At 36.0% G+C, this 26,122-nt stretch overlaps 1 protein-coding gene across 6 annotated transcripts in view; it reads right to left on the bottom strand.

Moving 5' to 3' along the window:
- Positions 1 to 26,122, bottom strand: part of LRBA (LPS responsive beige-like anchor protein) — a 433,706-nt gene that overhangs the window by 362,573 nt on the left and 45,011 nt on the right. For all 6 annotated transcript variants that reach the window (XR_012042586.1, XM_072861998.1, XM_072861994.1 and 3 more), the window contains exons 3-18: positions 22,232 to 22,463; positions 22,009 to 22,109; positions 19,675 to 19,770; positions 16,270 to 16,391; positions 16,039 to 16,165; positions 14,674 to 14,793; positions 14,214 to 14,360; positions 13,151 to 13,348; positions 12,336 to 12,469; positions 10,975 to 11,083; positions 10,717 to 10,869; positions 9,542 to 9,710; positions 7,494 to 7,573; positions 5,907 to 5,969; positions 4,022 to 4,119; positions 734 to 826 (exon numbers count right to left, since the gene is read on the bottom strand). Coding sequence is in view for 5 of the 6 variants with exons in the window: in XM_072861998.1 (XP_072718099.1) it covers positions 734 to 826; positions 4,022 to 4,119; positions 5,907 to 5,969; positions 7,494 to 7,573; positions 9,542 to 9,710; positions 10,717 to 10,869; positions 10,975 to 11,083; positions 12,336 to 12,469; positions 13,151 to 13,348; positions 14,214 to 14,360; positions 14,674 to 14,793; positions 16,039 to 16,165; positions 16,270 to 16,391; positions 19,675 to 19,770; positions 22,009 to 22,109; positions 22,232 to 22,463 (2,042 nt within the window). In the remaining variant the exon portion in view is untranslated. The remainder of the gene's footprint in view (positions 1 to 733; positions 827 to 4,021; positions 4,120 to 5,906; positions 5,970 to 7,493; positions 7,574 to 9,541; positions 9,711 to 10,716; positions 10,870 to 10,974; positions 11,084 to 12,335; positions 12,470 to 13,150; positions 13,349 to 14,213; positions 14,361 to 14,673; positions 14,794 to 16,038; positions 16,166 to 16,269; positions 16,392 to 19,674; positions 19,771 to 22,008; positions 22,110 to 22,231; positions 22,464 to 26,122) is intronic.

Here is a 26,122-nt window from a genome sequence, read left to right as displayed (position 1 = left end):
GTGCCTCAAGAAATATGAAATGGAAACATCTTTTTCTTTTTTGTTCCTTAAGTCTTTCACTTTTGGTTAAGGAAAAGGGCAAGGATTCAAATTCTGACAGGACAAGTCATTCCCTGAAGACAAACAGAAGACAGCTAACTTTCTTCCATAAATGTGGTCCACTCACCCATGGGCCCAAAAAGCTGAAACACACCCTTAGGGATTTCTTGATAAACACTAAGGAAAGGGCATTTTTGTCCTCATTTCACTCAAAAATACAACCATGGACAGCGATCTCAATAGTTATCTACTATTGTAGTCAACTTGAGACATATTAAATCTAGTTCTCAGTAAATAACATGGGGTTCAATCACACCAGTCTAATTCTTGCTACCGATTTCAGTGGAATTATGGAAAAGGACCACCTTACAAAGCAAGTATTAAATGAACTTGGTAAAGAAGTAATAATGCCTGGACACTAGTTGCCAATAACAAGTAATTCCACCACATCAGAAATGTATTAATGATAAACAAATTGAAGGGTACTTGAAGAACAGTAGCTCCTATTCAGTGAATCATATCTAGTGATTAACCTCCAATATAGCTTCTTTTACTTTACGTACAAACATGTGTGTGTATATATACACACCAAATAACATATACACAAAATAATATATGGCATGTATGTGTCACAATCTACCTTTTTCCCTTCTTTTTTGGGAGGTTTTGTTTTAAGACCTAAACCAGTACTTACTTTGGAGCGAGATGCTTTAAGAAATATCCCATCACTTTTAGAGCTTGCACCCTGATGCCTTCACTTTGTGATGCTAAAAGCTTGTAGACAACCCTAAGTGGAGAAAACACAAGGCTTCCTAAAAAGTTGAAATACAGAGCAATTTTTGGAATTATAAATTAACTGCAATAGACTGCAAATAAATGTGTATCTGAGCCTAATTTAAAATATTGTCTATTAACTGATAAGACCACAAAAACCAGCATGATGTTTCTGTTAATGGCACAATAGTTTGTGATTCTGTGATCTTAAAATTACTTTTAGAGATTTTTAATCAAATTTAAATATGTCCCAAATATCAATACATAAAACATGCTGTGAAAGGCTGCTGCAATTCCTATATTGAGAACTGTCTTAATCTGATATTTTATCCAGAAAACTAAGCAAGTAATTGTTTTAGTATAAATGTAGCTGGATAGGAATACCCATGTATGGAGAGGGATTTATTACTAGCACTGATATTTGACATCTGTGCGCCCTGTTGCTCCCTCAGGAGCGATAGAGGAAGACACCAAGTCAGGAGGCATTCTTCTCATTTCACCTATGTCGGTTTCTCCTCTTCACCTCCTTATGATTATGCTCTACACCTGCGTATGATTCTCCACTAAGAAGGTTTAAGTAGAAAGCCAAAGGGGGCAAGGGGCACGTCTGCAGCAAAGTACTAGACTTAAGTAGCTGAACAGTTCTAGCTGAAGTTTTCCCAAGAAAGAAAATGAGAGTGTAACACAGCAAGGAAAGTGTCAATGTAACTGATGAAAGTCTGGTAAATTAATAAATAATTGAAAGTACAGTCGTACAGTGGGAAGTGTCCAGTGACCTTAATATATTTGACATTACCAATTCAATCTGTAATACCTCACAGATCTCATCAAATGTATCTATGCCTTCCGCTCCCCGAATAAAAAGAAATCAGACTAGTATTTAATCTTAACTTTTCAAACATTTATTTGCAGTACATTAAAGCTTAATCTTTTATTAAATGAAGTTTATTTACACAGTGAAAAATTCTAATATTGCCTTTCTGTCAACGTGAAGAATAACAAATGCAAGTTTTTGATCCTTGTAAATCTCCCATAAAAACAGAAGACATCTAAATGTATTTATCAGTTACATCTAATTTCATTCATTGCTTACTTTTTAGACAGTAAAGTGCTTATGACCATGTCACCATCTGATTTTAGTTGGGCTATGGTTCATGGTATTGGACAGATCTTTGAATTTGTGAAATATGATTTAGCTTATACCTATAGGGACTACTAAGCTCTCTCTGAAAAAAGAAAATATCAATTTCGTAATGCTACATGAAATTATGTTGGAACAGAAGGCACAGTATTCAGCCTTTACTGTGAATATTTTCTGAGTAAATTTTTAAGGAAATTTGTATGACTTTATTAGGGGGAAGGGCAAAAAAAAAAAAAATAAATCTAATTTCAATGATTCTTGAGTCTTTCCAAAAATGTTCCATGTTACAACACTGCATTTTAGATCAGCCAGTTGTAAAGAGTTCAAAGGACTTATTCAAGTTTTTAGGCCTTATATATACCTAGTTGAGCACTCATCACTAGTTATATATTCCTTCACTTTTACATACCTAAAAATATTACCCAGGACACGTAAACTAAGAGAAAAAAAAACTAGTTCTATCTTAGAATTTAAGTGAAAACCCAGGAGTGATTAAAAAACAGTTATCTATAACAAATAACTTATCCTGGAGAAAGCTGCAGTGACAGCAACTATAGAATCAAACAAACGAGCAAGCTCACAATACAATGTTCATTCAAGCAATATAATCCATTTCCCTGCTTAACAGAACAGTATGAGGGTTACCTAATTGGAGAGGAAAAAAAGATTTCCTTACACTTATTATTTCTTCAGTAGATTGGTTACTTTTAAAATATTAATTTTAAATAAATTTTTAAATTTAATATTTAAATAAATATTAAAAAACTGCAAATATTTATAAAGCTTTGTAAAATTATTTTTAAATTTCAAGAATATGGTGTTTTAATTGCAAAAAGTAGATGTATCAATAAGCATACAAACAACCCATTAAGTGACTGGAGACAATACAGGAGCAAGGAATGTAACAAATGAGACAGGAAAACAAAGTGATTCCTCACTGTGGACTCACTATTCATACTGACTTGCCCATATACTAGTTAATAAAAAAGAAAATGTCTACTGCCAGTTGTTAAATAAAACCAAATATATTGCATTGGAGACTCAACATGACATTCAAATACTTTATTATTTAGAGTTTTTATTAGTTTCCCATAGCATAATACATTACCATAGAAATGAAGTCAAAGCTGAAGAAAATGGGGGGGGTGGGGGGGGGAATCAGCCTAGCACTAAAAAGGAAGAAAACAATTATGAACGTGCCTGAATGTTGTCTCTTGAGAAAGGGCAACTGAAAAAAATATATGTATAAATAGGGGTTAACCAATAGGTGCAACAAAATGTATGAAATGAGACTCTGCCTTTACACAGTGAGAGAATTACTACTCCACATACCCTTCTAGGAATAGGGGTTTTTGCCTGTTCCAATTTTTTTCCCACTATGTCCAGGCAGGTTCATTTTAAATTAGAAAAGTTCAATAATGTGACCACCCTCTGCGAGCCACAACACAAAATCAGTCATAACTTAGTCTTTTTCTAGCAGATCTTCCCTTGTGTTTTTACTGTCAGTAGAATTTGCTACTGTCCCTACTCTTCTCTCACAATAGTGTTAAACAATATTTTTCTGTTTGTTGGGAAAAAGAGATTGTGAACAATCCACACCACAAAGTACTAAATTTAAACAAATAAAAAGTTTATTCTGCAAAAGTCCCATAATGCTTTACATGTTAAAAAACAAGGAAAGAAAGCTAACAAAGATCAGAAGAAATCTGAACCAATTTTTGTCACCCCACTTTCAGTTCTAAAACATATGTAAGTATGGGAAGCTAAAGACTAAGCGCTAGTAGATGAAGACTTAACATCAATGTATAGACTAACTCAAATTGATCACTACCTGTTTAAGTGCGACTGACAGCTTGGAAACATTAAAAAAAAAGACCTCATTGATAATAAATCCAACATCACCTCTTGTCAAAAGAACACCTGGACACAAAAATCTCCCAAGATGAGGAGTCTGAGATTGCAACACATACACTGACGAGGACCTTTCAGATTTCATGGGAATTCTAGCAAGTAAAGGTATGGTCAAAATACTATTTCCCTTTGCCCACTTACAAAATTCAAACTTACTGTAATCCATTCCTCTGATCAAAAGCAGGGATCATAGAATTGGGATGCTCTGACATCAGAGCAACAAGCAACTGCAAGACATCCATTAGATTGTCATCCTGTTGAAAAAAAGTTACAAATTTGAATTAAAAATGTGTGTATGCTAGGACATTGTTTTGGTTAAAAGAACCACTACAAAACATTTCAAAATGATCTGGAGAGTAATAGTAAACCAAGGACCAAAACAATTAGGCCAGGATCAAAAGAGCTATATATCTGGAATGCAAGTGCAGGAGAAAATATTACCAAAAAAACCCCCCCACCTTTATTTTTTAGGGTGTAAAGTGATACATCTGTGTCTGGGATGTAAGCCTTTGACAGGGAATGGACTATTGGACTATGCTATTTCCTTCCATACACATGCTCATCTGTTTGCATGTATATTTCCCCCTCTTTTACTGCACAGGAGCTAGAAATAAACTGCTGCACATTTTCTGGGGCACAGGGTGGTGTTTAATGCAAAATCTCTACTAACAAATGTTCACCCCAGGAAAAAAAAAATACCACCACTTGACAGAGACAACATTTAAAATGCATAATTCAAGCTGCTCAGTGAAGTTTTCCATACTATTAGTCTAAAGCACTCTAAACTACAGTTTATTAATTTGTTCCAAGCTAATTATAACTAAAAATAACCTACAAAGTAGCAAAATGCAACTGTCATCTTTTCCCATCCTTTGTGGTATTAAAACGAAAGCTTATTTAAAAAAACAAACAAACACACACTTTCCAACACTTTTGAACAAATATTCTGATTCTTTCTCTACTAAAAAAACAGTTTTACACCCCCTGAACAACTGTGTTCTCCTGATGGTATTATCAGCTTACATTACAGACGTTATCACTGATGAATGAGCCCTATGAGAAGGCTGAATTTTACTTTTTTTGTTGATGTTTTTCTGAATTTACAACTAGATACCTAATTCGGTGGGATTCAGCATTCATGGATCTTTTAGACTTGACCATGCAAACTGCTAAGATACTTAAAATACCACCTTCTCATCTGCAGGCTATATAAAGCTTCTGCTATTTTGGTTTACTCTTACATGTTACCAAAAGTCTTATTTTTTACATCTCCATATAAAGTAGAATGACTTAAAATGCTTCACCATGGTACTACCAAGTAGTATTAACCAGCACAGGGAATAAAAGGAAAATATAGGTGTAAACAAAAAAAGAAAAAAATCCATACTGCTTGAAGTGAAGTTCAATTAATTCCTTATTTTACCCATTTCAAGCACCCTTACAGAGATGAGATCAGTTAGATTTATGTCCCCATTTCCCTTGTCTTTGATGTTGCATCTGGCATAAAGTGCCTTTTCCTGGTGCTAAAATATGAAGATGCAGATGTATCAGTGGTAACCAACATTTTCTCCCAATTAAGTTTATATGCTTCTCTTAGATGCCATTAACATACATCTATTTTTTAATGCATGTTTTCAATTTTATTGCTTTATTTAAGAAGCAAAATAAAAAGGAGAGAAAAACAAAACAAAAATATTACTTAGGCAGCATAAAACAAGGTTTTGTCTTTTTTTTAAAAGTCAGCTTCACCATCTGTTTTTCTGCTTGGTAAATCGGTTTGCAGAACAACATAAGAAACCATTTTGACTTACTGGCTTAATGAACTTCAATCTAACACTGAACATAGTGCTTAAATCACTACAAGAATATTGGCGATTCAGCACACTACATTAAAGAGTTAGACAACGTTTGCTACTTCCTCTACAGAGCCACCTTGTGGCATAAAGAAGGTAATATTTGAAAATATTCAAATATTTGGTGGTCACAAACAGCAGAAGTAGTACCTCTCTCCGCCCCACAGCCCCCCCAAATTAAAAATTACCTCATGTATAGTGAGCAGATAATTGAGGATAGCCTGCAATTCATCTTCTTTTATTCCATAGTCCTTTAAAAAACAATCAGGTTTTAACTACCATCTTTCAAGTACAAAAGTAGTGTTCCCAAAAGAACATTATTACAAGCCATGGTTATATACAGAGCAAGTCCCACAAGACAAATTTGTTTTCACTTGGTACTATAATAGCTTCATAAATGGAAGGTAGCTTTTTCCCCACCCCAAAAATACCCGCCGAAGGTTATAAAAGTGCATTGAGACAACTCCAATACAGGTATAAAAATAAGCTAGATAGTAATATAGTACATGAAATTTTTAGAGTAACACATGTTAATGGATACAGATAATTTGAACTGAGAACTTTCTATTAACAGAAGAATTAAATTAAGGTGGCAAAGAAGATTCAAAAGTAGACCTTGATGTTTAATTATAAGCCTGTTAGCTATGCCTATAGCTGAGTTTGCTTCTTATTTTCCACTACAGAATCCTATCTGCAGTTGCCATCGACTTTGCAGAAATTTAATTATTTATGGCGTCTATGTCAGGACTATGCCTTGAGGTCTTTTTGATGAAAATAAAACAAAAAACAACAGTTTCTGAGAACAGAATGAGGGTAGGGAAAAGCAGTTGCCTTTATTTCTAGGGCTTTTATTTTTTTAAAGCAAGTCTCTCATTTCCGAAAAGATTTTGCACCACTGTGTACGAATTTGCAGAAGAATCAACCTTTTATGATGGATGTGCTTTTTACCGTCCTTGTGAAACTATCCAAAACTGTCCAAGTTATAAATCTCTGACAGAAATTTTTAAAAATAAATAAATAAAAAAGAAGCTAACACTTAATGAAAGTCTTTCAGAGTTTGATAGCTAAATTGTCCCTGATACTTCAATTGCAGAAGATCCAATTTAAATAAAGAGTACCAGAGTCAAGAGCAGAACTTTTCTGGTAGTTACTCCTCCATACTGCTGGGGCTAAGGGTAGCAGCACAGAGAGCATACTGGTCCCTTAGCAACACAGAGGAAGAAGGGAAAAAGGAACTAGATTCAAACACAGAAAAGAGTCTACAGAAGGGAGAGAAGAAGAGAGAGATCAGAGCTTACAATAGGAAAGGGTTAAGAAAAATCTATAAGCAGTAGAACTGCTGAATTTCAATATTCCTGTAACGTCTAACAAACAGTTGCGAAACTTTTGATAGAGTCTTTCTTATCCTCCTCTGTCCCACTGCCCCAACAGTATATAATGTCAAATGTTTTTAAGCACTTCTTATGCAGGTGATATTCTTCTTGTCAAAAACAAAATATGGAATCAAATACTTATTTCCCCAGTACTAAACATTTCTAAGTTAACTATTTAAAAGCTCTGCTTTTGATAAAAACAGCTTAAAAGGGAGAAAAATGCATCTTTAGCACTACTGTCTGGGTCTGAGCTACAATAAAAAAGATGCACCTTACATGGTATTTCTATCTACTTATTTGTTTACAACATTCAACATGCTTAGAAAAAAAAAAGCTATATTCAAGTGCATTTCTTTATGAAAGAAAACTTAGATATCCTATCATAATTTAAAGTTATCCTACCTTCATCACTAGCTGTTTAATGAACATCAACAAGAATGCTCGCAGAGATAAAATCTCTTTTTGAGTAGGCCGTGGCCCATCTATAGAAAAATAAAAGTAGATATATGAAATGCAAATTAACGGTTGTTATTAGCATAGTATGCATTTTCACATAAAGAAAAATAAAAGGCATTTTCTAGGTGAAGAGGGCACAATTCTAAGTAAAGTTATCTTTCCTCCACTTCAGTCTAGAAAATAGTAATGTCTTTTATCACTGTTTATTAGCAAAATGCCCAATGAGTGAGGTTCTACTAAGGCTTTTATTAAATACAGTTTTCTAACCCCCTCTAAATTTTTTTCATGATTCTACCACTTCCTCGCAGTGTCTATGAACCAAATTTCATGCAAGGAATAAGACTGATGAGAATTTTATGTCAGAATTTCCAGATTTCAAATTTTTGCAGTTTACTATTGTTTTTAAAGTTGTTCTGCTAAAGCTCAAATGGCTCATGCCATTATTACACATTGGATAGATACACAACAAAAATAAATCTTACAATGCTATATATAAAGATTAGCTTTAAAGCCAAAGACTTAATTTGTTAACGCAAAGTCAAAAGGACTTGCTTCTGCTATTCCTGTGTAAAGCAGACTTTCACTGAAACATTTTAAATACTCAAACACTGAGTAGTTCCCAGGAGAGGCAAGGTTAAAAAAACAGGTGCAACCAAATGTCAAAGCCAAGTAAAAGTTTTCCTACAGAAAGCAAATGAACTGTTGCAAATACATTTCTAGGGATAGTTTTTACATTTGATCATAGGTTCAGAGTTCTTATGATCCTAATCATCATGGAAAAGCAAATCAACTACCAAATGTAAGTGATCGTACAAGTCTGGTTTTATACAGTATAGGCCTACAGGCATATTTGGTTTAAGAACAGTTATTTTCAGTATAGACTGGTCTAGTCAAAGCAAGCCATTAAACTGTATTAGTAAGACTGTCCCACACATACACTTGCATCAGGCTCAGAAACTAATTAAGTAAATCCATGTCTTCACTAAAAAGAAAGGAGAAAACACACATGCTTTGCTCCTTACAGGATGCAAAATACTACAAAACCATCTTTGCAACCCTCTAACAGGAAGGGTTGGTCATTTCGAGAAGTTGGTGTCAGGAAGTTGGACACATCTAAGGAGCACTCACTCCCAGTACATGTAGCTCTCTTTCATCACCTGCTTCCCTCTCTGAAATTCCAGAGCCTTTCTTCATTACAGGAGAGACTAGAAATATAAATTATTCTCACTTTGCCGAGGCTGTGTGCCCAACGCCATAAAACACAGACCAACAATTAGAAGAGCTGTAAAGGCATACTTCCAAAAAGCATTAATTCCTTTATCTGTGACAGTTCCACCTGCATATGTTTATGTTATGCTGGGGCACATTTCACTTCCCAGGTCCTTTTACAGTACTGGATTTCTGAGTCATGTGGCTATTCTTGTTGCTTTTTTCTTAGGATCGGTATTCTTGTGCTGTGTTCCATGTCAATGACAAGTACTAAACACCTGTTCTAAATTTCTTACTACTTCTTTCGCCACGAGTTCGCTGTCTGGATTAAGCACGCTTATTAAGCAGTTTTCCAACAAGTTCAGATCCCTACACCTGTCAGATAGACTCAGTATGCTTGTTTTCAGCTATGCTGCTATTATCAATAGATCTTACAAGCACTTAAAGCCTGTCCAGTACTTGAACAAGCTCCATAAAGAGACCACATTCCCAGGCACAGCTCTACACTTTCAAAACCCTACCATTTCTCTGACAAGTTCTATCTAGTATTAATTCACGTAGGTCTTTGGTGACAGAAGATATGACTTCTGAAGAAAGTTTCCATTAGTTTCTAAAAAAAAAGCTTTCAAGAATATCCTATGGACAAAACCACACTGCTCGAACTGTTACAGTGAACCCACCACATTAAAATAAAATTATTTCTGGAACATTTACAGTTCTATACACTCTATACAACATTTTTTTAAAACAAACATCAGCCTGTAAGAGTAGAAATGCATACATACCTATGCCCTTGGGAGTTATACCACTGCGATCCTGAGGATTAACCACCCAGTAATAGTACTTTAGGGTATGCATGACCAAAAGAACTGTCCCAACCCGCCGGATTGCACCATATATGTTAACAGTGCCAATGAACTCAGTAGACAGGTAAGTGTACAGGATCAGCTGAACCTACAACACCCAATCAGGAGATCAAAAATCATTATAGCAAAAATGCAGCACATCAGACAACTGCATTCCTAAATTTCATCTATTAAAATGTCTTAAATAGATTTTCTCTGCATAGCTCAGTCACTAAGTTCTTAAAACCCTTGCAAACTGATGAAAAAATTCATTTTATTTCTAAAACTACAGAGTGCTGTTGTTTTTTTAAGCTGGTCAATGCTCATAGGAGCATGAAACCATGGTATTCACACAATCACAGATAGGTGAGATTGGAAGGCACCTCTGGAGATCATCTAGCCCAACCTCTCTGTTCAGAACGGGGTCACACATGAACTATTATTGAAAGGTGCATATTTATTATAGGCTTAATTATTTACATATCTTCTTTCCCCTTTTTCTTCTAAGAAATAATGACTTAAATAATACTTAATAATTTAATTTAGCTGTAGCAAACATAAATGTTTTACGACAACTTCAACAGTAGCATTGGTAGTACTGTCTCAGTTTTTGACATGCAAAACAAACCCTTATGGAGGGGATCAAAAAACTTGGTAAGAAGGTTTCAAGTAGAACCAACTGGAAAGTTTCCATCCAAGCCATTCGCTCTCAGAGAACATATATTCACCAAAACAAAAATACTCTGCAGGGAATATGTCAATTTAAATGAAGACTTCAAATCTGACACCCAGGATAATTTATCTTAAAAATTGTCGGGTTTTTGCCAACTAACCCATTCAAAATTCCTTCTCAATCTACAACACTGACTGGGTCAGGGACTCCAGAATTCACTCCCAACTCTGCTCTGCAGAACACTGCAGGTTTCCGAACTCCCTGAAAACCTTGGGAGTCTGCAAAACTTGACAGTTACATGCAGAAAAGCAGAGTCTGAAAACAGTCCCCCTATGATTTCTGCTGGGGAGCCAGGACCTATAAATCTTGGAGTCCAGGCTTAGTCTCAACACTCCCAAATCAATTCATAAGGTACCTTATTCGTAAGAATAAGCAATTTTACCTGTGCTGGGATATGAATCCATATTGCAGGATTAAGGAGAACATGATCACACAGCTGTTTCAGCAAGGGCACCCCATTGTGCAAGTTGCTCAGGTATTTCGAAAAGGCCAGGCAAAGTTCTAGTACAGCTCGGGTAACATGGGCTTTGGAAGACTGTAAAAGAAGATCTGCTTAAGGAAGAGCCCTGCAACAGTCTAGGAAAAGTATTTCTCTCAAAAAAATACATTAATGTAAGACATCAAGAAAGATTTGCTTTACCTTTTCTAGGCTATACCCTATCACAAGAAAGCCCTTACAGGAAAGCATCTGCTCTTGCATAGCAATGGAGTTCTTCAACAACTCCATGATGAAAGCCAATAAAGTAGAACTGAAAAATACAATGTTTTAGTAAAGAAAAACGTTTTAAAGAGTTACAATGAGAGATACATTTAATGTGTTATATAAACGCTCAGATCAGAATTTTTAAAACAAAAAGCAAGACTAAATTTTGAAAGGTCTAACTTCTTGCTTTTAAGTAATGCATTTCTAACTTGAAATTCTGGATTCTGAGATAACTGGCCAATAGCAAAATTCTTCTGAAAATATGTTCTTGCACAAAGGCAACATTAAGCGTGTACTCTTCTCTGCTTCGTATTTCACTTACAAACTTCTGCAGGATCAGTAACAAATGCCTTTCTACTTCCTACTGCTTTCAGATGAGCAGATATCGGAAATATGTTTCTAGGCACAGCTTTACTATTGGTTCAAACTAATTCAACTTGTGCTGTGCTGCTGCCAGAAGGAATGTTTATGCCCCTCCCCCTGTGTCACAGCACCAGTGCCTATGAATCAAGACCTTAGCCAGCTATAAACCCCTCTCTATTGCTGGGCCAGTTTGCAACTGAATCAAATCCCTGACTCATCACATAGATGCCCAAGTCTGAGCCAGTTCAAGAGAGGCCCAGGAATGTACAAATGGGCTGAAGGAACATTGTGACCACCCCTTCTTAGCAACAATATGGATGTAGATCATCTTTAAACAGTCATGAAACTACAATTGCAATGAAACAGAGCAAACTACACCAGGATTCTAAAAAGCAAATCCTCTGCAATTAATACTACTCTTTAACTTAGGAGCTCCACCAGTTTCTGTGCCTGGATGTTCAGAAGTTGGACCGAGTTGAAATAGAGCTGAAACTAGAGGAAAAGTCTGGCAGTAACACCGAATAACAGAATCTTCCAAAAAGTCTGAAGGTAAAAAACCAAAAGAATTCCAAGAAATAACTTCATGTAGCTGAAAAATTTATCCTTCCTGGGGTTTCTCTTAAAGCCTTCCCCAGTGGATTTTCTCCATGACAGGAATAAGCTCAAGAGAATTGTCTGTAATTCTGTTACACAAAAAAAATTGTGAAGTAGAAATGTGTACATTTTGATTCTGTGTGAACTTTCATAGAAAATTTGGTACAAATAAACACTTCACTTTGAGGTCCTGCCTGTAACAAGGCCAGCTTTTCGTTGTTAGACATAATTCATTGTTGCACAAGATAATTTAAAGCACTAGGCCACTTAATAAAGCAAGAGGTAATTTCCTTTACTTAAAAAGAAACAAAGAACAGAACACAGTAAGTACATGCACTCACCAAACAGTTGTGTCAATGTGGTCCGATGAATATTGCCTATAGTCTAACTGTGCAAAGAGAGGGAAAAGTACCTGCACCCCTCCAATGGAGTGCAGGGCACTTTGGATAGAATGCGTTAAGACTGCTTTCACATCCTGACAAAGAAGAATTAAGACATATTGAAATCTCCTTCAGAAACTATTCAAAAGTTTGTTAGAAATAGTTTGAAAATTTCTTCAATATAAAAATTGTATTATTATCAAATAAAAAGAAACAGCAAGAAGTACAAACTGGCTGCCACAGCCACAGTAAATGCCCAGTCTGGCTGACCTACTGCCTTAAATACAGCCTACAGTGTAGATCCTCAGATGAATATACAGGAGGTGGCTTGCAAACTCTAAGACAAGTCTTTAGTAATAGAGAAACCCTAGAACAGAACACATGAAAAGCTTCTGACAAATTAAAAGATTAAGGTATTCAAAGCATAGGGAAGAAAAGGGTATCATATCAACAGGGCAAAGGACAGGAGATCGGTATTATCTGTAGGGGAGTGAACATATGTCAGAAATGAGGAAGAAGGATTTTTTTGAAAAGCTAACACAGCCTTTGTAATTCTGACTTTTTTTAGGTTGTAACTTTGATAAAATAAACTTTTTTCTTAGGATTCTTGTGTATCCACATTAATTCAAGAAACAGGGGAGGTAGCAGCAGGGAGAACCCAAAAAGCCAACCTATCAGCAGTTCCCTATCTTGTCCAAATCCCTAAAAAAATTGGTTTTTAGGTTTTCAAACAGAAATCATTTGTATCCTCCAAATCTATGAAAATGTTGAAATACCTGCAGCATGAGGGCATGTGGTGAATGAACAAAAATAGAAGGGTTATCCTTAGGGGATGACTCTAGACACAGCTGTGCATCTGTAGCCCTTGGATTGTACATAAAAGCAATAGAACTGGATAGTTTGCCATCATATAGCAACAATTTGTGATGTTCATCAAGGAAGAGATCACTTTCTGCCTTGAATTTGAATGTTCCCTGGATTGGGGAGCAGGGTTGAGGAAGGAAAAAAGAAAAAAAATTAGATTACACACATTGAGAATACGGTTCAGAACACAACTATTGCCAAAAAGTGACTAAAACATTGCTTCTTCAATCTAGCAATATTTCAGAAAGAAGGGGACTCATAAGAACATTGACTCAAAGTCAATTTTACAGAGTCAGAACTGCAGAGGGTTTTTTTGACCCCTGAAGACTGACATTGCCAAAACAGTGGGTAATGTAAAAGAAACACATTAGCTAGGAAACAGAATGACAGTCAGCAATGTTCACTCAGAAGGAACTAATAATTGAGGAGCAGACGAATAGGAACCATCTTTTTTAGCGTATGTTTGTACAGCTGCTAGGGAATAACAGTCTTCAATTAGTGCCCCTCAGGCTATGACAAAACAAATAATAAATCACTGCAACAAAACTAATCCTCAGCACTAACTTCACACATTAAAAAAAACTGACTGACTAGCACAATCAACTATAAAGCTACATTTCTAAAACAAATACATCATAGCTGATCTAAAGCTTTCAGCCTCAATGAAAACGTGAACCTAGTGAGAGATAACAGTGGTGTTCTACCTCTCCCAGACACCAACATGGAAATTTTGAGAAGTAAACAGGAACTCAAATTTATTTTTTATAAGAAACTAAACAATTGAATTAATGCTTACTTGTAGTTTGTGAGGCGATATATAGGCTTATAGAAGAAACATGGAAGAGTTTAATAAAAAGAATACACAGTAAGAACATTTTTAGAACGACACAGAGGTGTCACAACATTCTTAAAACCCACCATAAAGAGTCTTATCAGAATTAAACTTTGGAAACTTTACAGTCAATTCTAAGATACCTTATATCCCAGACCAAGCTGATAAATGGCAAAGATCTGAGCAGCATTGAGAGCCTCACTAAAAAGGTAAACAGACGTCATTTGCCCACAAAACACCCGATTGGCATCTGCTGTTTCTGAAGAACCCAGGAAACATTTGTCAAATGTCTGAAAATGAAACAGAACCCCGTAACAGGGCTTAATGTACGCTACACAAGCAAATTATTTAAAGAATATACATATTATCAGGGAATATTATTTTTACATAAACAAGCATTTGAGGGTCTCAGCAGAAACAAATTTTAAGTTCTGAGATGTATAAAAGCAGAATCTACTCCTCTACCAAAAAGTTATTAATTTTATTTCAACATTTTTTAAAAATGCATAAAATAGGGGAGGTTTATTAATAAAATGGCAAAGGATATCTATTTAATCCATCAAGATTATCAACTATAGATATTAGTACACAGAGATTACTTACATCACTGGTGTTGACAAACCATGTTATTTCTGCATAAGATGCCAGTTCCCCATTCACATAACATCGAAGTTCACTATTCTTCCAGCGGTTATAGATGTGCACTATAGTAACCATATACCACTAAACGATAAGAAAACAATTGATAAAATTCTATAGACTCAAAGTAGCTTAAGCATTAAAGTGGAGCATAGTAGAACAAATTCAACTATTTATGTCAATTAAATTAACATTGAAAGATTTATTTTAAGTTGAAAAGATTAAGTCATTGGTGAGTTTTCTTGCATAGCTATGTCAAAGGATAATATGCCATTTTTTTCCACAAAAAGTAGACACAGAAGCTTAAAAGATATTTATGGCATAGAACTCAAAAAATCTTCATGACAATGCTGAACCAAATTTACACTGAAACCACTGTGTAAATAAGTTTTAAGTTGGGTTACTCTTAGCATAATGGACTACCGCAAATGTTGTCATTCCAAAGAGCAAGGATGACTCCAGACTAAAGACTTTTAAAGGCTGTGCATGTCAAATTACCACAAACAGAATCCATATTTACAGCAAGGGATTACTGATAAGAAATTCCTGAGGAGGCCTGTTCTCCCACAAAATGTTTACACCAGTTGCTCCAGAAACATTAGCAGAATATCTAATTGAAGAAGGAAACATTTTCAACATAGTGTAATACTACTTAATAGGCAAGCAAGCCTTATACATCAATAATATACATCAACTCATATTTTAATTCTTACATTTAAAAAAGATACATAGAATAAAATAGCAAATGCAAGGAGACTATTTTCTAGACAACCTGAGTGAACATAAAGTATCACATTCTTTCAAGAATGAATCTGTTGTTCTCCCACATGTAAGACCACCAAACTCCTATTAATGGTCCTAGCTTGATTAGGAAAACAAAATGTGGGTTAGTAATCATGCTTTCTTAAAATAACACTGCATTTGTCCACATCAAGTAAGTAATGACATAAAGGGGAGCCTTAGAAAAACCCTTTAGGAAAAGGACAAGAGAATGTCTGGAGGTGGGAGAAAACACAGTATAAACAGAGAAGGAAAAAATCACAAGCCTAGTAACTTTCAAGCTGCATATATGTACTAAGAGTTCTCAGAGAACTCACACAAGTCTCACAAATTCATAAAACTTCTGATAAACTGCATTTTCTAGCTCTTTCTTGTACATTTCATAAGTAAAATTGAAAATAAATAAGAATTCAGAACACAAATTTGGTTTGCTCTTTGTAACTGTTCTTATACAGAAAGACCAGCCTAATCAATAGCTATAACACTTCCCCTAGGCTACATTTCTAAATTCATGAAACCTGTTTGAAAGATTTTATTATTTTTACTCACCTTTTGTGGCTTGAAATCAAATTTTACACAATGCTGGAAACCTTTTCCCTTTGATTTTATGGACGTTACAATCAAGCAGCCTCCAACAAAGTGCGCAGAATAACCAAGTCCTTTGTTTGTTCGAAAACTAACAAATTAGAACAAAATCAGCACATACACAGGTGGAAGCAGAAATCATTGAACAATTAATAGAAACTGAACATCAGAAATAGAGTTTTATATAATACTCACCAATATAAGTAAGGCTTATCCTTATCCACATTGATATTATTTACAGGATCCATTCTTAGCCAAGTGTGGAAAGTAAACCCATTCTGGTACGGCCACTTGGCTATAGGAGGTAAGGCAATAGCCTAAAGAAAGCAAAAAGTTATTCATGTGGAAAGATCAACATCACATAGTAAGAGTATACAGCTTAAGATATACACTACAAATGTATACTGATATACAGGTACACACTACAAATGCGTACAGTTTCTCTATACTCTATACTAACTAGGCCAGTTAGTCTCTGGCCTAACTTCTGTGCTTTTTGTACCCCATTGTTAAAATATTTAATTGATATAAATATTTAAAAACTGGTCTTTATATCTCAAAGAATATTATTAATAGTAACCTATATTTCAAAAATTAAATGCTTTAGTGGAAACCTTACAGCATAAAAAATCCTCAAAATGCAAATTCAACTTGATTTGGTTTTGTGGTAACCTGACAGAATAATCAGATTTATGAACCTATTTTCACATAGTGTTGGTATTCAGGAAAGTAACTGATTATGAAAAGAATCTGGCCACAAAAAGAGACTCATATACATTTCACTTAACAGATCCTTTTCTCTCTTGAAACTCACGTCTATGTAACCTTCCAGTTAGAATATGACAGACTTACAAACTTCCTTAAAAGAAAGGTAGTACAATCCCCACCAGCCAAAATCTTCATATCAAACACTATGTTTATGTTAGCTCAAAAGCTCTTAAGTTATAAACTGTGTGGCGGGGCCCTTTGTTTCAAACAGTTGGGTTTGATTGTGTGGGGGTTTTTGTTTGGTTGGTTTCTTTTTTTACCATTGCTGTTAACTTTCCACTGTTTTGCTGCACAGATTTGCAATACACACTTCAACTAAGACTGCTATAACCTCTGATCAAAGATGCTGTCCAGATAATCAATACCAATAAACAAAAAACATCAAAGAACTTGAGTGTCGCCAGACTCCTTATTATGCTCCCACGCTCCATCCAGCTATCCCTGTCCAAACAAAACGCTATAAATCCTTCTCTATACCAGCTAACTAATCAGTCTGCATGTCTTTGAGCCCAACTTTTGGAAACTGGTAGCACTATCATTTGGTTTAACTTCCAATGGATCTTGGAGTAATTATATTAAATATTTAATTTCTTAAGTATTTCTTAAGACTTTCTTAAGACTTCTTAATTTAAAAATACATAAGAATATTCACATTAAGTTTACTGAGGCACCCCAATATCACATACAGTTCAAGCATTCAACACAATTATTAGAAGTTAAATACAAAACCAGTACATGAATAGCCAAAAGGAACAAAAACATGTCTCTCTATTGCCAAGTTCTGTTGCATGTGATAAACATATAACTGCAGAAGCATTTTTCTAGTAGTCTGCATTTTTCAGTCTCAGGTTTTCATTCCAAAAAAATTCATTATGTCATCAAGTTGGTGAAATTTAATCTCAAGCCACTGAGGCAGAAAGGTAATGGCTTTATGTGAAGAAAACTAGAAAGAGTCATCTGATAAATCTTACTCAAATCTTATTCTGAATTAAGCATGAAACTATAAACATACTATTTCATCCTACAATTTTAGGAGCAAAAGTGTTGATATACTTAAATTCATACAGAAGATTCTGCACATCATTTTCCAACTACCTCTTTAGTATCAAATTCTTTTTCAAGTGAACACCATAGAACTTAAAAATGAATCAGTCACCTGAACAATTATGAAAAGACTAATCATTGTTAAATTTAATCCTCTTGCAGTATTATTCAACCTATACATGTCTAGGATCCACATTTTCTCAGAGAGTTCTTATAAGCAATATATGTTATTCACATCATCTGATCATTAAAAGAACTAACAAATGGTGCAGTATGGCCACTTTTAGTTCAACACTTTCTGTGGTTTCCCTAGCAAAGGTTTCTAGATGTAAGGCTGTATTGGGTTTGCATGGCAAGGCTTTGGTAGCAGGGGGGCTATAGGGGTGGCTTCTGTGACAAGACGCCAGAAGCTTCCCCCATGTCCGATACAACCAATGCCAGCCTGCTCCAAGACAGGCCCGCTGCTGGCCAAAGCTGAGCCAATCAGCAAGGGTGGTAGCACCTCTGCGATAACATAAGAAAGGGGAAAAAACTGCTGCGCAACAGCAGATGGAAGGGAGGAGTGAGAATATGCGACAGAAACAGCCCTGCAGACACCAAGATAAGTGAAGAAGGAAGGGGAGGAGGTGCTCCAGGCACCGGAGCAGAGATTTCCCTGCAGCCCGTGGTGAAGACCATGGTGAGGCAGGCTGTCCCCCTGCAGCCCATGGAGGTCCACGGTGGTGCAGATATCCACCTGCAGCCCATGGAGGACCCCATGCCAGAGCAGGTGGATGCACCCAAAGGAGGCTGTGACCCCATGGGAAGCCCTTGCTGGAGCAAGCTCCTGGCAGGACCTGTGACCCATGAAGAGGAACCCACGCTGGAGCAGGTTTGCTGGCAGGACTCGTGACCTCGTGGAGGACCCATGCTGGAACAGTCTGTTCCTGAAGGACTGCACCCCATGGGAAGGACCCACGTTGGAAAAGTTCGTGGAGGGCTATCTCTGATGAGTGGGACTCCATGCTGGAGCAGGGGAAGAGTGTGAGGAGGAAGGAGCAGCAAAGATAACGTGTGATGAACTGACTGCACCCCCATTCCCCGTCCCCCTGTGCCATTCAGGGGGAGGAGGTAGAGAAATCAGGAGTGAAGTTGAGCCCGGGAAGAAGGGAGGGGTGGGGGGAAGGTGTTTTAAGATTTGGGTTTATTTCTCATTACCCTACTCTGATTTGATTGGTAATAAATTAAACTAATTTCCCCAAGTTGAGTCTGTTTCACTCGTGATGGTAATTGGTGAGTGATCTCCCTGTCCTTACCTCGACCCACAAGTCTTTCGTTATATTTTCTCTCCTCTGTCCAGCCGAGGAGGGGGAGTGATAGAGCAGCTTTGGTGGCACTTGGTGTCCAGCCAAGGTCAAATGACTACAAAGCCACTCTCACACATACTGGATACTAACACAAGCACCATTCCCACAGAAACACAGGAGTGAAAAGCAGGCAGATTCTCCTTGCAACAAGATTTAACTGAATCAGTCGGTGGAGGGGGGAAAAAAAAAAAAGCCTCATTTATATCCATTTATATCCACTCTTCATGTAATAGTATTTGTCCTTCTATAGTGATAATGCACATTTATTATAAGCATGATTTATTTAGGCATAATGTAGATGTCAGGCAGAGAAAAAAATTTGGTTAAAACTCTACATCTATGACAATGACAGATGAGACAAAAGAACATCACAAATTAAAATAATTAATGGCCATAATAGAACAACAAATGAACAAACACTAGACTTAAAATATCTACATACTGCAGCACTTTTTCCTGGAAAGTTGAAGAAGGCATCAGGTCCATACTTCTGAGGCATGTGTTTTAACACAGACAATAACTTCCCAGCATGTGGTGGCTGACAAAGAGAGTTATTACACTTGTAAATAAATAAAATACACCTATAAGAAAGAAAAGACTATACACACAAAAAATGAATTTTGACACATTTTAAAGCTTTGCACATGGTTGAGTAATACTCTGCTAAGACACTTAGCACTTTCAATAAACAACATTAACAAAGAGTCATGGATACCTTCACACAATACGCAGTAGGTGCACTGAAATACAACTAATTGGATAACTAAATTAAGAACTTAAAGGCCAGAGCCACTTTCATCCAGCATAAACTAAACCGACCCTGAATGTTGGTTCCTCCCTCTATCTATTCATTCCCATCAGCACTACCGTTTGTGTGGATTTGCAGTGAGCTGAAGAAAATTAACTGATCCAGCTGAAAACTAATTTAGGAAAAACAAATGCAAATCAGTTTTCAGTTACAGCAGTTTTGGATTGTGGCTGCATGAAACCTGTGCCAGCACAAGGGAGATGGGGAATACCTAGCAAAAGGGAGAGGGAGGATCATCAGACAGGACTATTTTCATCACGACTACAGTCATATACTAGATTAAAGTGTCTTTGGTTACATATATCCCTTCATGTAAATCCATGGAGAAAGATTCAAGTCTCAAGGGCAGTTCGGAGCACCTAAACTGAGTGCTCCGCTAGTGTGAATACTTAACGCTTCCCCACCACCAGTCTAATTCTACATTGATTTTGTTGTAAAACTCAGCAACTATAAACTCCAAATCAAGCATACGAGCTCACAACAACAGAAGTACAGCAAATACTGGTCATAGTGACAGAACAATTTTGTGCGTCTTCTTTTACCACTTCATAACTTTCCAGTAGATCTATTTTTAAACTACGATTTTACACTTCTGATCTTTTCCTGAAAGTGCCCTTTTTCCCCTCTTGTAAGCAGCCACCCTCTGAAAACTAAGCATTGCGTGATTTGTTACAAGTATTTCAAATGTACCAAAATTATAGTCAGGTGCTTCATGAATCTGGATAAAAACTGAGGAGGAAACACTGAGAACTGCTTAGATGTCTTCAGCACTATAGAATTCAACCAGGTAATTTGTGTTGTAGCCAAATACTTTGTATCTTTACAGCACTGCTGATTTTAAGATTTATGGAGTTGTGCGACTCCTTAGCAATGCAACTGTGGCATTTTTCTCTTCCTTTCCTCTATATTTAGTCTTTAATAAAGAAAGGAAATTAAATGCAAATAGCAGAGAGACAGGAAATGAAAAAGTTAGTTACAGAGACAACTTTAATTCATCTATGGTTAAATATACTCTGTATGTTCAATTATGAAGTTTAAACCTCCTGTTAAGTTTAGAGTATTTTTATTTCCGCAAGTTAAGATCTCCGAAGTTATTTATTTCAAAGGGTCTTTTAAAATTTGCTATATTATTTGTGTATGCTACCTTTTATATTGAATACTTTTTTTTAGATTATTTGAAGTGGACAGAGACACTGCTACCTTTTCTCTGCACTAGGCAGAGTATTTAGAGATAACAGGAGCTGAATTAAAATTCAAAGCAGGTAAAACCATTGTTAAAATAGTTCCCAATTCCAGCAAAACAACAATTTTGTGTTAAAGAATACTTTATCTGGTGGCTTTTACAACATACACATTTTTACTTTAGGGAAGGAGGTTCTCAACAGTAAAAGGAGACCCTCTTCTCTCTTTCTAGTTCACACAGGAACAGGAGAAAACATGATACAATTTTTCAGTTGGAGCTTATTTCCTTCAGTTCAATTTCTGCCACAAATTCTCACTTCCCTAACTAGACAAATTTTTTCAATCTTCAGGTAAAGAAGAACAATGTGAAAATAGGAGCACACTGAACTGCCCATGTAGACATTTTTAATTTATTTTTCTCTTTTCTCTTCAGAAAAAGTTTTAATCCTTTTCCCTTCAATTTCACATAACTGGAATTACAAAAATAAAAACATGTACATAAAAACACTTGCTTAGAGTCACCATATTATTCCCAGGTGTTTAAAAAGACCAATCCAGTCCATAGATCCAGGAGGAAATTTAATTTCATCACTAGTCTACTCTCTGTATTTTAATTGCTTGCAAGTAAAAAGATTCATTGATATAATACCAGAAAGCATCCTGTATTTCTTGGTACATTTAAAATTTGTTTATTATAAAGGTTATCAAACAGCCTTTTAACTTGTGAACATTAGGAAAAATATAGCAACACTACAAAAATGGTTTCAGTTTTGTGTTTTCTTTTACCCATCTCCCTTTTTCTCCTTGAAGCTTGCTGAAGAATAACTTTAGCTCTCGAACTGTCAAGTTATAGCTAGCCAACACACCCAGCATATCCACTAAGAGATCTGAAAAGGAAAAGAACAGCAATATAGTTGCTTAATAAAATGCAATGTCAAATTTATATCACTTAATTAATAAATGTTTCAATAAGATTTTACATAAAAGAAAGTTCGAGTGAAAACTGTACCTGCAATCATGTTGTCAGCTCTATCAATCCTCTTGAGCACTTGTTCAACGAGTCCCACTTCTGTGCATGCTTGTAGATTGCGTATACTTTTCTTCAAGATTGCTGTAAACATGCTCCACACCTCAGCCTGGCAGGTGATGTCACACTTGTCCAGCAATTCTACCATGCAGGTGATGCCCTCTCCTTCTTGGATGATAAAGTTCATTTCCAAGTCAAACTGGCCTCCAACAAGCTTTCAGACAAAAGATTAAAAAAACCTTAAGACAACTGTATGAAACTACCATTCCATGTTTAAAGTTATTAATTCTGCAAGAATAAAGCTATCAAAGACGAAAGCTAAAAAAACCATAATGAGGCCAATATCAATATATCAAGTCTTATTCTTCCTCTGTTTCAAGTTCTGTTGAGTAACTTAAACAAAGGTGCTCCTAAGGTGTCACCTACTATCAGACAATTGCTGCAGAAGAACATTTGGGTAGCTTAAGATACAGATGTCCTGAGCTGCGCCACACAGCTGAAAAGTGAAGAGACCAAGTGAGCATTCCAAAACAGGTGAGAGAGACAAGTCAGCTAAGATACCTTAAATGGCCTGGAGTGGCCCTAAAAGCTTTCCTTCGCATGTGCTTAACACTTCTCAAATAAGAGGGCAATTCTAGCCAAAGGAGCTGATGCATATCAGAAATATTGCCACTTATAAACACTTAAAAGTCATTCCTGAGATACTGAATAAAGCTGGTTAAGTATTAACTGTCAGTTTCATTAGTAGCCACAAGTACTACAAGGAAGCAAAGGCTTGCTATATTTGCATGAATGTGAAACAGCAGCACTGTTTGAAGCCTTTGACTATGCTTTGGCTAAGGCAGTTAATCATATAATATTTCAGGTCTCCTAGATGTAGGCTTTGTTTGAACATACACTGAGTAACTAACCACATGTGCACATGCCAAGGAGGTGGAGGGGGTAAGGAAATAACCTACTTCATTCTCATTTGTGTACTCAATAAAATAAAAATTCCAGTTGAAGAAAAGATGAATTGTACTAACCTAACTCCTCTACCTCAATTCCTCCCCTCCACTTTTTAAACTTCTCTTGGACTTTAGAACTGTATTAAACTTAATGCTTGCCATAATACCCATTATATACCAGCATACAAATAGGAATTCAGATAGCATGGACTCAAATGATCAAAATGGACTCACGATCAAAAGTATTTCTGCTCGTTCTCACTTCTACATAAGTTTGTCTAATAAAAGACATTATTTCTCTCCTACATGGTGTTCCTTTCACAGGCTTTGACCATTAACAGCTTCAGTACTGTCACTTGCCAAAGTCTTACCATGTCAAATCTGCCCCAAAATACATATACTAACTTGCTTCCATATTAGCTCCAACAGCTTCTCTCAGCTAGTCAGGATCTGAAGATAAACTTACCCAACAGAACAGAATATATGCTCTTCATTAACTACTGAAATTACCATACATTTTCCTCAAGTGTCTAAATCTTGTCACTTTGAAGAAGCAATCTTTGGTCTTCTGGGCGTAAATCAGTAATGCCAAACACCACAAGAAGCAGAGAAAGTTACTGCTTTTATGACAGAATAGACAATGTCTCCTAGCAACAATTTCTAAACAGTAATTTACACTTTTCCATTTTCTCCCCTTTTGGTCATGAAAAATAATTACGCAATTTACTATCAGATGCTTCCTTAATATCTAGAGAAACTGCAGGAACTGAATGGGGAGACTAGAATTATATTTCCAGCTTCTCTGTATCAACTCACGCTGCCAACTCAAGCAAATCTATCAAGTCATTATCATTCTCCAAGCTTCAGTTTTCCCCTTCCGTAAGATGGAGCAGAGGCCTACCTCAAGAAAGCTCTGTAAGGTAGAATTCAAGCAAGAACTCTGAGCAGAATGGATTAACACAGAATTATCGCAAAACAAATGGAAAGGAAAAAGTACACCCTCCCTTAAAAAAAACCTGAACAAAACATTTGAAAACGTAAAATACATAACCAATGTTACACTTTATTTTACACTAAATTTATCCTCTACAAAACTGAGGTATTCCTCAAGAAGCCACTCACTCTCTCACCATCAAGGTAAGAAACAAAGAAAATACTGCATTCCATGTACAGACAAAATAGCTGAAGGTTAAATTCTAGCCACAAAACACCTGCTAATTCTTAACAAGAGATTCAACTCTTTATGCATTTGGTTTTAACTACCAGCCAACCATCAATTATTACACCAAAACCATATACAGCAACTAGGGGTGACCTTACCTTCACCCTATAGTCTATACCACCAATCTTTCATTTTTGGCTAGATACACTATTATCAGTAACCACCCATCCAGGAAGCTGTCAAATTAGGTTTCCAATCTAATCTGCAAACATAAGCATTTCAGCAAGTACATTCTAGAAATAATATGCTATGGTAGAATTAATTACCATTTTAACATTTCCTTTAAGGGAAGTGAGGACAAAAAATTGACAGAGAAAGCAATATACCAAAGGCACAGTGCAGTTGATGTACTATATGTATGCATACCCATTAGATACACATAAGCACACACACACCCCACAGTATTTCATATTAACCCTTTCTAATGGTGATTTGAAACTGATCAACCTTCAAAACACAAATTTGTTTCCAATGACAGGGATCATAATCCAGGTCCATGCATTGGCTAGTTATTATCTGAGCTGCAATAATGGCTGTGCACAGCAAAATGTAATCTTCCCAAATGTCACAGTAAGTTATGAATATCTGAGCAGCTTAATGCACCTTACTAGCCATGAAGTGTGGGAATGTAATCTTATTACCTTTTTTATGGTTGTATTTTTTTGAATAATGTAGCCTTTGAACTGATGTATAGTCTTTCCTTGCACTTTAGCATGATTTGGTCTCCTGTGTCACACAGTACATTTTTCAAAATTCTCCAATTCAATGTATTTTAAGTCCTATGCTGAGCTGCATAAACAATCTTTATAGCAACCTACAGGGTGGCATAACGTTTTCTTTCTTCAGCATGTAAGTATAAGCTTACAGAAATGGTTTTAAAGTGCAGCATTCAAAGTATTCAAATACATCCTCACAAATTTTACATTTTGCCAGTCATGTTTACCTTCAAAAAATATATAAACTAAACCAATAGCTCAAGCTTTTTGGTAAAATGTTTCTACATTTAGCTGACTGAGAACAGGGAGAATACTTTACAGCAATTTTTAACCATACACTCAGAGAGTGTGATTTTTTTTTTTTCCCCTTAGAGAACCAAACTAATGAGAAGTCAACATAATAGCACTAATTTTAAGTATAAAATAGCACTACATCACTTCTAAATAGAAACAAAAATCCAATTTAAACACACAAAACCTCTCTTTGCAATGATCCTTTCATCTAACATAAAATGGGAGAAGTGACCCAAGATATAAAAGAGATGACACACTCTTTGGGTGAGCAACTACCAAACTACAGTATACAGAAAATAGTTCAGAATAAACACAGTCAGGCTCCAGCTTCCTGAAAGATCATGATCTAGATTATGACTCTAATTTAAAGTAATTTCTCCCAGTGGCAGATATAAAATATTTCAAAAGCTTGTAAGAAAATATGAGGAAAAGTATTTCAATGAACTATAACAGAAAAAAAGAAATTAAGTCCAAGACCACAATCAGCATTTCTCCTGGAACAACCAAATGGGCTATGCTTGGGAGAACTATAGGGCTGAATCTCCACAGTTTCACCTCAAACCTCCCAAAAAGACTTCACTTCTACAGAGCTTCCTCATCCTTCTGATCTATCCTTCTAGATAATCTACACATCAAGACAAACGTACTTGTTTTGTCCCCTAAAGCCAGGATGAAAGAACTATTAACCAAGCAA

This window comes from Ciconia boyciana, chromosome 5, assembly GCF_034638445.1.
Source record: "Ciconia boyciana chromosome 5, ASM3463844v1, whole genome shotgun sequence".
In the NCBI taxonomy this organism is placed as follows: domain Eukaryota; kingdom Metazoa; phylum Chordata; class Aves; order Ciconiiformes; family Ciconiidae; genus Ciconia; species Ciconia boyciana.
The sequence above is the reverse complement of the archived record's forward strand: the minus strand, read 5'-3'. Positions and strand labels throughout refer to the sequence as shown.